The following is a 16883-nucleotide window of genomic DNA, read 5'->3' as shown; positions in this document are numbered from 1 at the left end:
CTTCTTTCTCTGTGATGATTCAGTTAAACCTATGGAAGAGATGTATAGATGGACACACAGTGGTTTTGTGTTGGCTTGGTTTTTTGTCTTGCAAGACTTAATGCTTTCCTTTGTAAGTCAGGATCCTGCATGAGTTTGTTTCCCTGTTGAGTCATTTATGAATTTCAGCAACTGCACCTTGGCTCCTCCACATCTCCCCTTCACCAGCCTGTCCCTCCTCGCATTCCTGGTGGCATCCAGGCTCCTTCTGACCTTGGTCTCCTTAAAGTCCTGGTATAGCTGACTACCCAGTTGGCTGTGCTCACAGCTTGCTGCCTGTGTTAAGGACAAAATGCTGTCTTTTTACAGCTCAGTTTCTTTCCATAAAGTTAATCAAGCAGCCTTCCTTTTACGAGGCAGCAGACCCTTAGGAATTTCTTTCTTTTGGCATGCTGAAGATTCCCAGTGCTGCCAGGTTTCCCCCAGGATAGAGAAACTTCTTGACCCGAAGAAGAGCTGTTCCCTAACAAGGTACATGTATTGTGTCCTTGGAAAACTTCCTCTTCTCATTTAAACATGTTTTCATTTAAACATGTTGTCGGGGATATCTGTGTATTTCTATTAGAGAGGAGTCCAAGCCGTGAGGCTGGATCTAAACTTAGACTCTGAGGTTTCTTACAGTAGGGAGTATGAACTTGATGTGTGCTTTTTGGCTGGAGCCACTCTCCTGTCTGCACAGCCTAACACAAAAAGCATCACTGGGCTGTTGGGGAAGCTGCTGACACAACTGAGAAACTCAGTGGTAAAGGCTTGTCATCAAAATCAACAAACCTGAAGGCAAATGGGAACCTGGTGGTGTGAGTAATCATTACCTCTTGCCCAGCCACTTGGAGAAAACTTTCTCTTCTCAATAATCACCAGGTTTTATGAAAGAAAAAAATGAATTGCAGATGAAGCACAGAGCAAAATGTCCCTGCATTCCTCTTACTGGGGCAAAAGAAAAAATCTTCTTTGGGCTTAGTTTGTGCACGCCTTTGCTGTGTAGTGAGCTGCAAACGGTGGCCTCTCAGTTCATTAATTGACAAACACCATCCTCTAAACATTTCCAGGCACAGTCATTTTCTTTTCTCAGGTTTACTCAGTGGTTCTTACTGAGGTTTACATTTTTCCACGCATGTGCTGAGAATAAGCTTGCCTCTACAATCTCACCTCTTGTACTCTGAGAACTTTTGATAATGTAATTCATAAGCAGCTTCATTTTCTGTGTCTCTATTTGCAGCTCTCTTGGCTTTGGCTGTTTACTACTCCCTTTACAGCAAACTGCCCCATTTCCCAAATACCGCAGGACTTTCTGAACTGCAGCATTTCATTCCATTTGTCTCTCTTTTTAAGAGGCTGATCTGTCTTAAAGAAATTTTTCTCATTTAAAAATAATTTTGCTGTGGTTTTACAGTCAGCATGGTTCCCCCCAAAAGAAACAAAAAATCCCTGCAGGCCTATTTCTTCTCCTTCTCCCATGATTACACTGGTGTAAATGACACTGGTGCCAATGGAATTATTCCTGTTTTACACCAGTATAAAAGAGACCAAGTTCTGAAAGATGGGACATATTCAACATCTTCACAAAATCATACCAGGGACTGGGCAGAAGGGTATCTCCATCTATCAAAAGGGAACTCAAACTGCTCTTTCATCTTCAGTGTCTCAAATAGAGGAATGTAATCATCCACAGGACACAACAACCCCCAGGGTGAAATCTAGCGATGCATTTAACATGGAGAAAAGGCAAAGGCAGCCCAACACGGCTCCTTAGGAATGGGCCCAAGGAATACAGTGTTCAGCTGAAATTAGTGTTACTATTTGCCTCGTGGAAATGCTTGGGAAGCCCAGCCGAATTCAGGGCTCCAGCCTACTAGAGCAGCTGCAGTGAGGGCAGTCTCTGTTCCCCAGTGCTCACAGTCCCAGTGACAAACAGCAATCAGACCGCGGGCCAGCAAGAAGTGGAGCCAGGCAGAACTAAAATATCCCTGTTGGAGTGCGGTCCCATGAGGACAGTGTTATGTCTTACCAGAAACAAAGAGAAGAGCACATTTCCAGTCTCAAAGACTTCTCTGTCCCATTAAGGAAAGCTTCAGACTACAATTAGAAAAAAAACAAGAAAAAGAGACATAGCCACAGCGTGCCAGTTTGCATCCAAATGCAGCCTAGAAAAAGCAGTTGTGCTCCCAGGAGAAGGCTGCTAGCACCCTCTTGGACTGGTGGCTCCAGCCACTTCACTCAGGAGGGTGGGAATGTGACCCTGGAGAGAGACCATCCCTCCCCCAAACCCAGAGCCACTGGATAAATATTGACTCAGAGTGAGGAGTGGCTGAATCACTCCTTCCTATTCTAACAAGGTGTTTCCCTCTGCCCGGCGAGTGTACAAGCCCACCCTGCACAGCCCAAAATATCAGACAGGAGTTGGTGCCCATGGTGATCAAAAGACATGGACTCAGACAGAGAGACAGAGCACCTCTGTTTGGGCAGGGCTGACGTGTTTGTTTGCTCTCAGAGTGGGCAAACGCCTCCTCCATTTAGTTATTCGGGAGGACACGTGGTGGGAAAGATGGATAGGTGGAGGGATGAGGAATTTGGAACCTCCTAGTGCAGTTTTTCTGTTCTTATCACATCTAACACCCCTCAAATTCTCTGACTGTTGTTCCACAGCTGCTGCTGATGTGGTTTCATACACCAGTTAATGGTACAGCAAGGGCCTGTGTTCATGAAATCTCTGCCCCAAGAGGCACTGAAGTAAGTGAATTTGTAGAAAAGGGTTGGAAAAAGTCCAATTGTCTCAGTTGTCCAGCTGTTTCCAACTCAGGATTCAACCTGGGTTGGATGATTTGGATCATAACTCTAAATTTCTTCAGTTCATAATCCAAGGGTACTAAAGTAAAGCCCAGGAAAGACCTGGGAGCCAAATGGTAGTGACCACTGACTGGAGCTGTGAGTGGGTGTCATGAAATTTTGGGTGGCTCCTAGCTTGTGTAATCCAACTGGATACAAGGGAAGGCTGAGTTCATTGTTGCAAGTACAGGTCTGGATTTCATTTCATGTCTGCTACAGATTTCCTAACTGGGTCACCATGCTAGCCTGGAACACAGGCATGATATGTTCTTCCTCCACTAAGATGTTACAGAGCTCAGGATTTGATAGTTTAAAAACTGGTTGAAGATCTCCCAGAAAAGGGATGCATAAGAAAAAGCACATGATATGGATCTCTTTATATATGCTATGCAACTAAAGTGTATTTATGTATTTCAAAACTGGGCACTGGGTTACATTTTCATTCCCCAGTACAAAGGCAAATACATTCCAAACAAAGCAATGTTGTTTCAACAAAGCAAGGGTTGAAATCTCTCCAGGGCTTCATTCTGTCTCATTTAGATCGGGCATAAGATCTTAAAGCAGAGTTTAGTGGTCGGCCGATCATGCTCCTCTGGGAAATGACAGAGTGGTAATTCAAAAGGGGTAGTGAAGTACAGCATTGTCTTGGTCTGCAGGACTGTTCTTCAATAAAACCAGCGTCTCACCCGGCTTACAGGAGAACATTTTGTTCCAAAGGAGCTGTGGCTCTTCAATAAACAAAAGAATTCACCTCCGGCTAGACTTGGGTGTAAAATGAAAATGTTATTGGAGACAAAATGTCTTTGTGAAGACAGCATTTCCATGATGCCTGCCACAACTGCCTGGGCATATCGAGCAGTTGACGTGAAAGAGGATAAAAGGTACATCTCCAAGGCATTGACTCCATGGGCATTTAAAACTTCTTTCAGGCTTGGGAAGTGGTTTCAGTCCAGGCTGGGAGCTCCGAGGAGGGGATAAGCAGCCTGGGTCCTGTCTGGCCTTGGGCTGGCACTCACCCTTTCTGTAGTAAGGACTCAGATTTGATCAGAAGTGAGTTGAATCTTTCAGGGCTTTCCTGAAAGCCTTTCCTTGGAGTAAACAAATTCTCCCACATCTGACACAAGAGATTGGGAAAGCATCCCAGAGTATCTAAACACACAAAAAAGTATGAGATATTCCTCCTCCAGTCTGAAACTCCTGGTACACTCGGGAAAGTTCACAAACAGCAAAGGAGTCGTAGGGTCATTCAGGGAAATAATTCATGTCCAGACTGGCATAGCTCAGGTGCTCAGATATGGCTGTCTCCCACTCAGATTAACTCTGCAGAAAAGATATGGTCTCTGTGGTTCCTTAGTGTATGAAGATGATAAAAATCACCTCAGGCTGTGCAGTTTCAGGGGATTTTTGTTACAAGATTATTTTCCTAAAAATGGCACCATGCCTCTGGGGATGAAACATACTGGGAAATATATGAAAATTTAATCAATTACATGAGTTAGTTCCGACTTTTCTTGCATACTTACGGCAAGATCATTCCTTTGCCATCCTCACATCACTGAGGGGCTCTTTATTGTACAGTTAAGGTGTCCACTTTTAGCTTGACAAGCAGGTTTTTGCCTTCAAACTCTTAGGTAGAACAACAGCCAAGCTCATCTTGCAAAGACAGTCTTTTGTGGTGTGTCTAATCATGGACTCCTACTCAGCCTTTATTTCACCTAAAAGTTGCTCGCTGAGAGGAACCAACAACCTTGGATCTGCTCTAGATGGGACAGGAGACTTTCTGCACTCTTTTCCGCTGTCTCTTCCATTTAAGTAATGAGTTTATACAGCTTGAAAGATGGTACAAGATAAGGACTGCTAGACTACTGCTCTGCTATGCATACTCTAAGGCTTAGCAGAAACCTTGTGCTGGGGCAGTTGGATGGTAAATAGCCAGGAGAATACAGAGTTCCTGTGTTTCAGAGGGGAGCACAGCTGTGGCAAGCCTTTGAGAGAGACAAACCATCCAAAAGCACAGCATGGAAGAGGTTCAAGGTAACCCAGCCTGGATGTAGATCGTTTCATGAATCAGCCCAAGAAAAGCCATATGGTGTCTGCAAAAGAGGCCTGTCCACTGCTGGCTGGACATTGTCCTTGCTGGACTCTCTGTAGCAACCTGAAATCTTGTTGACTCATGTGAACCAAATTTCCAGACTTGACTCACTGGCTACTAAAACCATAAGATTGCATGGTGTGTCTCATATTTTTCCTGGGAAAAAAAACAGCAGGAAAATATAACTATCTTTGGTTAATTAACATCTGAATCTGCTTTGAAGCCTTCAGAGAATATATGTTAAGAAATTAAACTAATCTCAAACCAGCAAAGAAAAATAAACCTAAAATATCTGGACCATCAAGATTTGTTTCTATAAATGTTCCTGCTTGCCTCATCCTGAGGTGCTGGAGCGTGTCCAGGGAAGGACAACAGAGCTGGGGAAGGGTCTGGAACACGGGTCTGATGAGGAGCAGCTGAGGGAACTGGGGGGCTCAGCCTGGAGAAAAGGAGGGCCAGGGCAGACCTTCTCACTCTCTACAACTCTCTGAAATAGGTTGTAGCCAAATGAGGGTTGACCTCCTCTTCCAGGTGACAAGGAATAAGATGAGAGAAAATGACCTCAAGTTGTGCCAGGGGAGGTTTAGATTGGATATTAAGAAAAATTTCTTCACTGAAAGGGTTTTCCAGCATTGGAGCATTGCCCAGGGAAGTGTTGGAATCATCATCCCTGAAAGTGTTCAAAAAATATTTAGATGTGGCACTTGGGGACATGGTTTAGTGATGAACCAGTCACTCTTGGAGTAATGGTTGCACTTGATGATCTCGGAAGTCTTTTGTAACCTTAATCATTCTATGATCCTTTGGTTTAAAGGTAAAAGATACACATCCTGTCTACTCTCTTTTGTATCTCTTAGTACTTATTGAATATTATGGGATCATGGATTCATTCTAGAGCCATGTGTGGCTGGAATTGCAATTGAAAAAGGTACAAAGAGTAGGCACACAAGTGGTTTTAGAGAAAATGCTCCTGGCTGATCAGTATCAAAAATTCCCTGCACAATGCAAAACAAAACTGAGAAACTCATTGCTGTAGGAGTTAATTGCCAAAACCTTGCCAAAGGATGAGAAAAGGAAAAAAAAAAGAAAAAAAGAAAAGAAACAGGAAAAAGAAAATAATAAAAAAATTATGTGATGTTTAAAATGCCAATAAGACCATAATAGGGGCATTTAGAAAGACAATAGTACTTATTAGGAAAAGAAAACAAGACTCTCAGAAGAATTACACGTGTTGGAAAAGTTGTCTGTTTCAAAACAGGAAAAACCCTTTGGTGTAGCTAATGGCCAGATCTGAGAGGTAATTACACACAAGCTCTGTCAGCTGCAGTCCATGCAGTTGCAGTTCATTTTGAGCCTGATTTTAAATCAAATCTGTTTTCCTCCATCAAGGTGATTGTTGATAGTGTAAACATCTGTCCTGGGCCAAAAACCTGATTCATTAATGGAACATCAGGAAAATTTCGTACAATGGACTGAGGTATAGCTGTTATTGAAGATTTTTTGATACTTCCTTGGAGGCAGCATTTAGTGACCATTGACAGAGGCAAAGTACAAGGCAGTCTGAAGAAAATGGTCTGAGCAATTATACCACTCTCTTCTTCTTCCTGTTTTTTTTGGCTCTCCAGAAGTAGTTGTCAGTCTTATTTTAGTTTCAGAGGACCCAAAAAGTCTCCCAAGCCACTTTGCCATCCTTACTAAGTTGCTGGGAAGGGAGCATATGTGGGTGGAGGAGATGTTCTTGTGTGGCCACGGGAGGGCTGGGCTGGCAGTCTCCTTACACACAACAGATTTTTCTGCTGTCCCTTTTTTCTTTGCTGCAAAGGGGAGGGAAAGAATCTTTCCCCAATTTAAGAAGTTGTGTTAATAGAAACACAGGGCAAAGAAGCCATCAGAGGGCTGCATTGGCAATGCCAGTTGATGGGAAAGATGAGAGTTTCCTTTGCTCCTGGTTCTGAGATGGACTTCTGTCTAGGCATTTCATTTTTCATGTGCTTCAGTCTGGCCTCCAAAAAGTGCAGCCAGTGTGGGACTCGTCTGTGCGGTGCTTTGAGCACAGCAGGACAAATGTGTTAGGCAATGAGCACTGTCATGAGGAATTGCCTGCTGCCCAACAATATTACCTCTCCAACGTGCCTACCTCCTCTTTTCCCATTCCCTCCCCACACTGAGATGTCAGGGCATCCTCAGGGACTCTTCTGTTTTTGGAAATAACAGGAGCTGCAGAGTACTTCAAAAAGTCTGGCTCTGTCCCTTAGGTGTCAAAGAAGGACCTCAGGTTCCTGGAAAATCTGGTCCCAAATGAATGTAAAAACACACATTTTGTCAGGAAGTGAATAAAATCTCACTGAAATTAAGCCAGGGACAAAGATGAAAAAGCAGATGGCCCATGACAAACTGTGAGAACAAATTTGTTCGCATGACATGGGAATAAGTATGTACTCATAACAGACTATTACTCAAGAAATTTTGAAAGAGCACAACTCCACAGGAGTCATAATGGGATTAGTCACATAAAGCTCAGTCCAGCTAAGCCTGGTCTACTCTACCTGAAAGAAGAGAAACAGACCCCAAAACAGACCACAATTGAAAAAAAAAAAAAAAAAAAAAAAAAATTACAAAGAGATGCACAAGTTTGTGAAGTCAGAAAAGCTTTTAAGTGAATTAAAATCTGTAGAGTAGGTCGTGGATTATTATTAGGCTGCTTAAAAAGCAAGAAGCCAGAGAAAAAAGCCTTGCTGAAATGACACGACCAGTTTGACAGCACAGAGACAGAGTTGGGGTGTTTTTGGTGAAATGTCATGGACCCTGGAAGACACTTTGCATTGTGCTCCATTAAAGCATTGTTCTTGCAACCTACAGTTATTTGCAATTATTTGCAATTATTTGCAATTATTTGCAAAATCCCTTTAAAAATAAGCCACAAATGGGAGTAATAAGGCTGATTTGGAATACTCTGATCTAGGAGGTTTTTTCCAAATCAATATTTTGCACAAAACTCCTAACTTGAACAGACATGTTTAATTACATAAGAAACACTTCTGTCATTAACGGGAGCATTATCTTGGTATATAAAATATTTTGTGATTTTTCAGCCTATGAAGAGAGGAGTGGGTTCCTAGGATACATATGTAATTTGCTTTATTTAAAAATGATTAACAATAAGCTTGCCTAATGCTTTTATGAATTTTCTGTGCATTTCTAAGCTGCTCACCCAAAATCAAGTGAGTGTTCAGAGCTAGTTTAGATTGATTAATTAGTTAAAGGCTAGACTAGAGCCAAAATAATATCTAGAGCCAAACTGTGTTTCTGAGATCACATGCATGCAAACACCAATCCTGGAGTGCTCACACTGAGGCTTCTGTTCAGACCTGCTCCACTGTCATGTCTCGTGGCCTCTTCACCCAAACCGGTGACTTAATCCCTTCTAAACTTGCTTGAAACCCTTCTTGACTCAGCCTGGCAGTGGGAAGCAATGCCATTCCATCTGAATCAAACCTGAGCAGCACAGGAGGGCTTGCTTCACATTCAGGTCCCAAAGATGGGTTTTGTCCGTGCAAAGGCAGCGCCGCCCTCAGTGACGCACATGCTGCTCTTAGGCTTTCATTTACCACAAGCTGTTGGGACTTGAGTTTCACTTCTCACCAGAAAGCGGAGGCAGGAGTATATTTAGACTTTCTTGGGAAGCAGCTGCGAAGTGCAGGGGGAGCACAGACGCACTCAGTCCCGCAGGCACACACAGACACCGACAGCTTTAGAGCAGCTGCATAAACCTGAGCAGAAAGGACACGGCACAGAGGCCTCCTGCAGGTCACTGCCTCACCAAAGAGGCTCATTTCTGCATCTCAGTAGCCTTATCATTGAATCACATTATCACGGGATCATAGAACAACTTGGGATGGAAGGAAGTTAAAGATTTTCTCATTCCAACCTCTCTGCTCATTGCAGGGACACTTTCCACCAGACCAGGTTGCTCAAAGTCACATACAATGTGGTTTGAACACTTGCAGGGAAGGCACATTTTCTCTGAGCAACCTGTTCCAGTGCCTCCCTAGCCTCTGAGTAAAAACTTTCTTCTGATGCTGAGTCTGAATCTCTCTTCTTTTAGTTTAAAATTACTCCCCCTTTTTCTATCACTATCTTCCTTCTTTAAAAGTTGTTCTGCCTCATTTTTATATGCCCCCTTGAAGTACTGGTTATTTAAATAAATTAAGTATTGGCACTGTTGAAATAGATTCCATATTCAGTCCTGACTCACTTGAAAGATTATCACCTTCTCAACCACAAGCTCATTCCTTGAAGCACTCTGGGAGCTTTTACTCTCCTGTGTCTTAAACCTTCTCTCTATGGTTTTGTGCTTTCCATAGGAACACATAGGCAGCATTACCTATCTGCTGTTGGGATTTGATAGGAAATTGGTGGTGCCAAGAGGATGGAGCCAAGCTCTAGTCTGGGTGCTCAGCACCACAGGACAAGTGGCAGTGGGCAGGAGCTGATGCCCAGGAAGTTCCACCTGACAATGAGGAAGAACTACTTTCCTGGGCAGTGACCAAACACTGGAACAGATTGTGCAGAGAGGGTGGGGAGTCTGCCTCATTGGGGATATTCCAGAAATGTCTGGACACAATCCTGTGCCCTGTGCTCTGGGATGGCCCTGCTGGAGTGGAAGGCACAGACAGGATGACCCTGCTGTTGCCCCTTCCTTCCCGCCTGATCCAATCTGTGGTTCTGTGAAATTACTTGCTACATCTACCTATAAAGTGAGGAATCCAGCTCACCCAGCTTCAGTCATTTAGAAGATACTCAGCTCATCTAAGAAGTCCTGGGTGGGGAGAGATGTTTCAGAGCATGATCCTTCACCCCACTTAGGGACTTGATAGCTTGGAATGGCTTTACCCCAGAAGTGCTTCTTTCTTGATTGGAGCCAAGATGACGGCCTCACGCTAATGCCAGCTGAAGGGCTAATGTTAGATGAGCTGAATCTGTGGAAAGTCATGCTCCTGCTTTTCCCTCAAGGTTTCTTCTTCACAGACCTTTCCCTTGTTAGTTGACAATAGACTAAGAAATCAGTTTGCAGCAATTTGGCTGCAAGGCAGATAAAATCAGTAGTCAAACAAAAGGAGCTTAGATAGCCAAGACTGGCTCTAAAGTTAAATACATGATCTTCTTCTACAGCTGAATGCATTTAAAATAACTTTAGTTTGCCATTCTCACAGGGCAGACCATTAATCTTTTGGTAACATCTATCATCATGAGCAGCACAAGTACCAGGAAATCCCTTCCTGGAGGTGCTGCTCTGGTCCTTCTCATTACTGAATTACCTGCCCTATATACAGTCCCATGAATTTTGGACACCCTGAGATCCTCTTGGAGGTGGCAGAGCAGAAGTGTTCCCTCCTATTTGCAAAGAGATAAAACAAGGATGTACAATGGTATTCCTTTGGGGAGGTCCATAGTAGATCAGGAGGGTAGGGAATGTTTTTAAGCTGGGCAGACATTTTTATGCACTGGTACAGTTCTCTTTTGCAATGTAGGCATTTTCAGATCATGACATCCACATCCAATTTAGTTATCCAACATTATTCTCAGCAAAGTGATAAGGACAAATCTCTCATTCTAGCAATAAAAAGGTGATGCTCGACTTATTTAATACACTGAATGTGAAGAAAGGCTTGGGATAGATAAGATGTAGACAGTTATGCTGTGACTGTGTATAGACAGACAAGCCAAAGATGACTTGGGGGAATGGCATGAAGCTGTATCAGGGGGTTTATGTTGTGAGAAATCCATTTTTAGGAAATTAGGAAGTTTCTTCACCCAGAGGGTGGCTGGGCACTAGAACAGGCTCTCCAGGGAAGTGGTCATGGCACCAAGCCTGATAGAGCTCAAGAAAAACTACAACACATCTCAGAGACATGGTGTGATTTTTGGGGTGGACCTGTACAGGACCAGGATTTGGACTCAGTGAGCCTTATAGGTCCCTTCCAACTCTGGATATTCTGTGATTCTGTGGCTGGAATCCCATCTCAGTAAAACAATCCTCCTGAAGGATGAGGCAAAGCTGCCTGTGCACTCAGTATAAAAGAAGTGATTCTTGAGGCTGATCTAAACCTTCATGTAGGGGGCTTCCCCTCGATACACAGCATGGAAAATGCAGGGACTTCCAAGGAATTTCTTCATCAAACACTTTTAGTTCAGTTGTTTAGATGAAGCTGATCCCAGCCGAGGTTTCCTGAACCATGGATTCACTCCCCCAACTGGTGATATGGATTTTCTTCTAAGCTACAAGCTTGCCTTGAACAGTCAGTCTTTGTGTGTGGGAGTAAGCTACAGCATCCACCCAGCTTCTGTAGACTGGGTGTACTGGGGGATGCTGAATGACCAGGAACAGGTGGGCTGATATCTTTAGGGAAGGTAACTGTACTTGTCTGAGCCCTCTGTGTTCAACATCTCTCTTCTCTGCAGGCATCCATCCAGCCCCACTTAGTTCCAGCTCTGTCTAGATGTGGATTGAACACCCCCAGCAGTGACAGTGCACCTGGATGCTCCAGTTAAGACTCTCATTCTGTGAGGGCTGTACAAAAAAAGTGGAAATAACCAAATACTAAAGTTGTGATGAGTTGCAATGAGGGAAAAAATACCAGCATTAGAGAGAAGGAAATAAAGAGAATCATCCTGTTGTATCTGATAGAGAACAGCAGTTGCTTGCTCCATGCTTCATCCTAATCAGAACTCTCATATAACTGGGCTTTCTCAAACACACCCCAGAAATTTTGACCTTGGAGAAAAAAATTGTTGACACTGCTTTGGGCAGGGTTTGTGACTGGGCACTCTGCGGAGGTCCCTTCCAGCCTCAGTGATGCTGTGATTCTGCAGTCTTTGGATGCTGAGCAGCTGGGTCAGACCCATCCCAACCATCAGTCACTCTGGGTTCTATGATCTGAGCATTGCAACAGCTCCCACATGTCCTGAATACACAAGGATCCATGTGCAGGTGTCCAGACACCCATGTGGAATTTCTTAGATGGAAGCGTGGGAGCCTGATCAAACTGAGCAAGTTGTGTTTAAAGGCTGCATGGTATAAATAAATCTTAAAGGGGGATTAGGGAAAAAACAAAGCTGTGGCTTCTGATAGGGAAACCACACTGATAGGGAAGGTTTCAGCCAAACAGCCTTTGGTGTCCAGATTTTTGCCTCTATCTTTGTCTGTATGAGTTGCTATTCTTTGTATATTAACCCCAGTATCTCTGACTATTTAAGAATCATTTGTGACAGTTATTTGCCACAGTGCTAAACCAGATTACATCAAGGTTTGTCAAGCTTCCTCTGCTCTCTAATGTATGGAAAAACATTACACTTAATTTAGTTTGCTCAGGCAGTGAGGACAGGGATTAGCCACACTATATATGGACCATAAACACTGTTCTGGTTAACACCACAGTGCAGCCAAACCTGAAACTTTCATCTCAGTCCTTGCAAACTTTGGTGGTTTGGATGGAAAAGGAACCTGTAGTTGAGCTGTGCTATATTTTTGTTTTTGTTTAGAAAAACCAGAGGCAAATCAATAGCACTTTGGAAGCCCAAAATCCAGCATCCTCAGCCCATCTCCAGTGGGTAGGGGGCGAGTGCCTGTGTAGGCAGAGACTTGTATTGGGAAGAAAGCCAATACACAAAGGAAGGAAACCATTTCAAGGAACCTGCAGTAACTCTCTATAAAAATCTCAGGAACATAAAGGCAGACTCAATTTTGTGTCATAATCCCCTCCAAGTAACATGTGTGTCTGGTTAAGAGCAACATAGTAGTCCCATGTGGGACAAAGATGGACTTTTTCTGGCTGCATGTCCAGCTGGTTTGGTATTAGGAATGACACGGAAAAACCTTTGCTTTTGAGTCAGAATTTCAGTTTGCTATCTGGAATACCAAAGCAGCCAGTAATAAAAATGGATTTCTCACATCAGATTTTTTAGATGCCAGAAATAATAATAGCACAGTGTTAACACCTCAGTACTTGGCTTTCTCTAGGTTGTTTTAACCTAGATAAATTTATTAATTTGTGTCTTTGTATCCACAGCAGTGCCTTAAAATTTGCACTTAATTGCAGCAAAAGTAGTTTTAAAATCCATCTCTCTTACACTGACCACTCCTGTAGCATATCACCACCTTTTGTATAATGTGTTCCCAATGCTAAAATAAAGATGTACAGTGTGATATAGTAATTCCACATATACAGATCTTTGAGGCTGTTGAAAAGGTAAAATTTCCTGTTATATTTCTGGCCTTCAGAATAATTGTAAAAATAGGATCATCCTTAGCATAAGGTATTTAGCTGTCTCATTATGGACTTTTGGATTTGGGTTCTTTTTCCCTTTGAACTGAAGATTGATGAGACAGGATGCTAGTGTTTTCTCTCGTTCGGTCTCAGTTGTTTATTTTTTCTTACCAGCATTACAAGGTACAAGGAGCTATGTGCACTATGATAGAAAAGGGGTAAAATGGCTAACAAAGATCTTCTTCAAGGTCTTTTATATGTCCATTTACCCAATTAACAGATGCCAACTAAGTTATTTTTATTAGTGACCCAATGACCCAACACCTGTGTGCTGCATTGCGGCATTTTCTACCCAATCACCTACTACTACCCAAAAACCCCTAGGAGAAGAACATGGAAAAGAAAGAAGAAGGACAAGAGACAACACCCTAAATCCTCCATCTTGTCCCCTGCTCTCTAAACTACCTTAAACTCTAAACCTCAACCCATTCACCCAGTGATTCAAGAAACTTTCTAATCTACACATTTACACTTTTCCTATTTAACTTTAGCATTTGTTCTCATGTATCACCATGAAAACATGCCCATGAATTTCATATTATATGAAATTCAGTGTTTTTTTTAATCCTATAACTAAGTTTTAAAAACAAGGGCACACAATCTGTATCTCAGACTCCAACATTTAGCAACTGGGCACAGTGGGTAGAGCACCCTAGACCATCATGTGGCTCTCTAAGCTTCTTTATATCGTCCAGAGGCTGCTTTTTCTTCCTATGCTGTATCTGATGGACTCAGTCCAAGCAAGAATGTTTCTAGTGACTTTAGTGGACATCAGATTAGGTCCAGTGAACTACTTCCAAGAGGGCACAAATGTCATTATGAGATGCCCAGTGTCAACAATTTATTTCTGTCTCTTCTTTTTTTGATTTTCATATCTGAAGTTGCTGAAGGGATCTAGGCAGGAATATAGATTAAACTTTGATTGTGTGAACTCTGCCATGTTCCACACATTAAAAATAAAAAATAAAAAATTAAGGGTCTAAGCCATTAAGTCTAGCTCTTATTGTGTCCGGTGTTTAGCTGTCTGTTCAAACCAAAATGCTGAAAAGTGGGACCCGCTGTAAAGCAGCAATTAACTTCAGCTCTGGCAGAAGCCATCTAGCCCTCCCATCTACACAGGACATCTGAGTCACTTAGAACATTAACATGGTTCATGGCTGGCCAGGAAAACAAGCAGGTAATTCACCAGCTAATTCATGGCTATAAGATGCCAACCAGAAAAATGCACAGGCCTGTCCACAGGCTTTATGAAGAATGAGAGTGGAAAGATAATTTACTTTTATAATATTTAGTTCATGCTTACCTACAATAGGTTCTTGTCTTAGATTACATCTGTTCTTTTCTAATGGGGTTAGAGACAGTATCACTGCCAGCTGGTGAAATTTCCCCTTTCATCAAAGAAGGCTTGGTCCCGTTAAGGGGACAGCAGGCAACAGTCTGTATGTAAGTACATGTGTGAATCAAGACTCATGGTGTATCTTCCTTGCAGATTCCGATCCTTGCACTCCTGATGCTCCACCTGCTGCCACTTCACCACCAACTTCTGAAGAGCCTGGACCTTTCACAGCTCCAGCATCACCCTCCTGTTCCTCTGACACTGGTACTGCATCATTTTCACCACCGTTACCTGCGTGTGTTGCAGCCTTACATCCAAAACCACCTCCTATTTCACCATCAACATCCACTTCTGCTACCACTGTTCACCCTGGACTTCCTTCTCTTCCTGCCCCATCTGCCTCTACTCCATCCCTGCACCCTGGGATTTATCTGCCGGTTGTCCCACCCAGTGGTGCCACCCATCTCATCAACTGGCTGCCCTTCCTCGCCTCAGCGACACTCGCCACCATTCAAGGCAAGGAGGAAGACCAGCCACCCATAAGCACAGGCTCCCTGGAAGGCATGAAGCCCTGCAGCAGCCCAGCCCCACACCCCTCCCAAGAGGAAAATGCCCAGGCAGCACCTATGGGAAGCAGCGCTCCGGGGGCTGCGTCCCCACCAGCGGCTGCCCAGGCCGTGCCCGCGGGCTCCGAGGCGTCAGCGAATGTGAGCGACATCCTGGCGGAGCTGCGGACCATGAACAGCCACCTCTCCACTATTGCCCGAGCCCTGACCCAGCTGGCATCGTCCCTGGCACCCCAGCAGGATGCTGGTGGCACCCCACCTCCTTAGTGCCAGATTTCACAGGGAATGGTATTTCCCAGAGGAAAGGGACCCTCCCCAAACCTGCCCATACCATAGGAGTGAATTCACTGCAGTCACAGCCACCGACCGTGTCTCCCCAGTGGGTTTTTCTGTTTGTTTGTTTGTTTGTCCCTTGTAAATGGCTGCATATATTAAAAAATAGTTTTGTGGTCTTGTTAATAAAATTGTTTATATTTCTCGTGTTCCTGTCAGATGTGTTCCCTCTCCTCCTCTCACCCATTAACCACATGAGCACTGGTAGGAGCGGGTGAGGTCTCACTCAGAAAATGCTGGGAATCTGAAGTGGTGAGAAGCTGCCCACGAGAAAATGCTCGAGGAGGTGACAAAACCACTTTGGGCAGTGTGGGGGGACACAGAAAGGAAAAGGCACAATGGGACTCTGAAAAATTTTTTTGTTTATCCCCATCCATGTTGACTGGCACAGCTCTGTTGAAATTGGAGCCCTTCCCAATGCACTAAATCTCTGGGGTAATTGTAACTACCAGTGCAGGTACAAGCCATGATAAATTGTTCAGAATACAAAGCAGGGTAGTTGTCTAAGCAGCACTGGGGCTGAACAGCTACCAAACAGCCTCGTCCACCTCCTGCCCTCCAACAGAGAGAGAAGTGAAGGTGCTTAGCTCAAGTCAATCTGTCTTATTTGCCAGTGGTGCCTGGAGTTCTTCAAGGGCATAAACAGAGCAAGCTAATTTACAACAATTAGCCCAGCACATGTAGATAAATCCTGACATTTCACAATCTTTCCCTATTGCTAAGGTGCAGCAGCTTGCCTAAAGGTGGCAATGAAGGTGTGAAACCTTAAACAATCCTCTTGGTAGAAGAAAAACCTCTTGGACATGAATTCAGCATTTGCTCCACCCAGATGTGTGACCTGTAGAACAGCTGGTAAGGTACCAGGTGGAGGCACCAGAGCTGGGAGATGAAAACTGGGATGTGCTTGGAGCTGCGGAAGAGCCCCTGGAAAGAGAACTAACAGCTCTTGCAGAGCTGCTTTGTGCATCTCAGCCACAATCTGCCCATAGTGCAAACAGCCAGACAAGGGTTCCCTGTCCACAGTGTCCCTGATCTTTAAGGTCCCTTCCAACCCAAATCATTCCATGATTTTATGAACCATCAGTCAAAATATCTTTTCCCAAAGGTGGGCCAAGCACAGTCCTGGTGGAGGCTGAGCCAGGCTGTGCTGCTGCTCTGCCTTTCATCCCAGTGGATTAAACCAAAATACATGCTCATGGCAAACAGAAGAAAATAAAGGTCTCTGTGAAGCTGTGTATGATCTCGCCGTAATTTAGCTACACAGCCCTCAGATATCAGGATCTGAGGCCATCACTAGGAAAATCCCAGACAAACAGACAGATCACTAGATAAGATTAAAGAGGAAGTATTCTGTCTATTTGCAA

The 16883-nt window shown here is 43.8% G+C and overlaps 1 protein-coding gene across 2 annotated transcripts in view; it reads left to right on the top strand.

Moving 5' to 3' along the window:
• RUNX2 (RUNX family transcription factor 2) overlaps positions 1-15662 on the top strand; it is a 157652-nt gene extending 141990 nt beyond the window's left edge. For both annotated transcript variants that reach the window (XM_033513102.1, XM_033513101.1), the window contains one exon: positions 14774-15662. In XM_033513102.1, the coding sequence (XP_033368993.1) occupies positions 14774-15453 (680 nt within the window). In that variant the 3' untranslated portion in view covers positions 15454-15662. The remainder of the gene's footprint in view (positions 1-14773) is intronic.
• Positions 15663-16883: the final 1221 nt, after the last annotated feature.

Source organism: Parus major, chromosome 3 (genome assembly GCF_001522545.3).
Source record: "Parus major isolate Abel chromosome 3, Parus_major1.1, whole genome shotgun sequence".
Taxonomy (NCBI): domain Eukaryota; kingdom Metazoa; phylum Chordata; class Aves; order Passeriformes; family Paridae; genus Parus; species Parus major.
The sequence above is the reverse complement of the archived record's forward strand: the minus strand, read 5'-3'. Positions and strand labels throughout refer to the sequence as shown.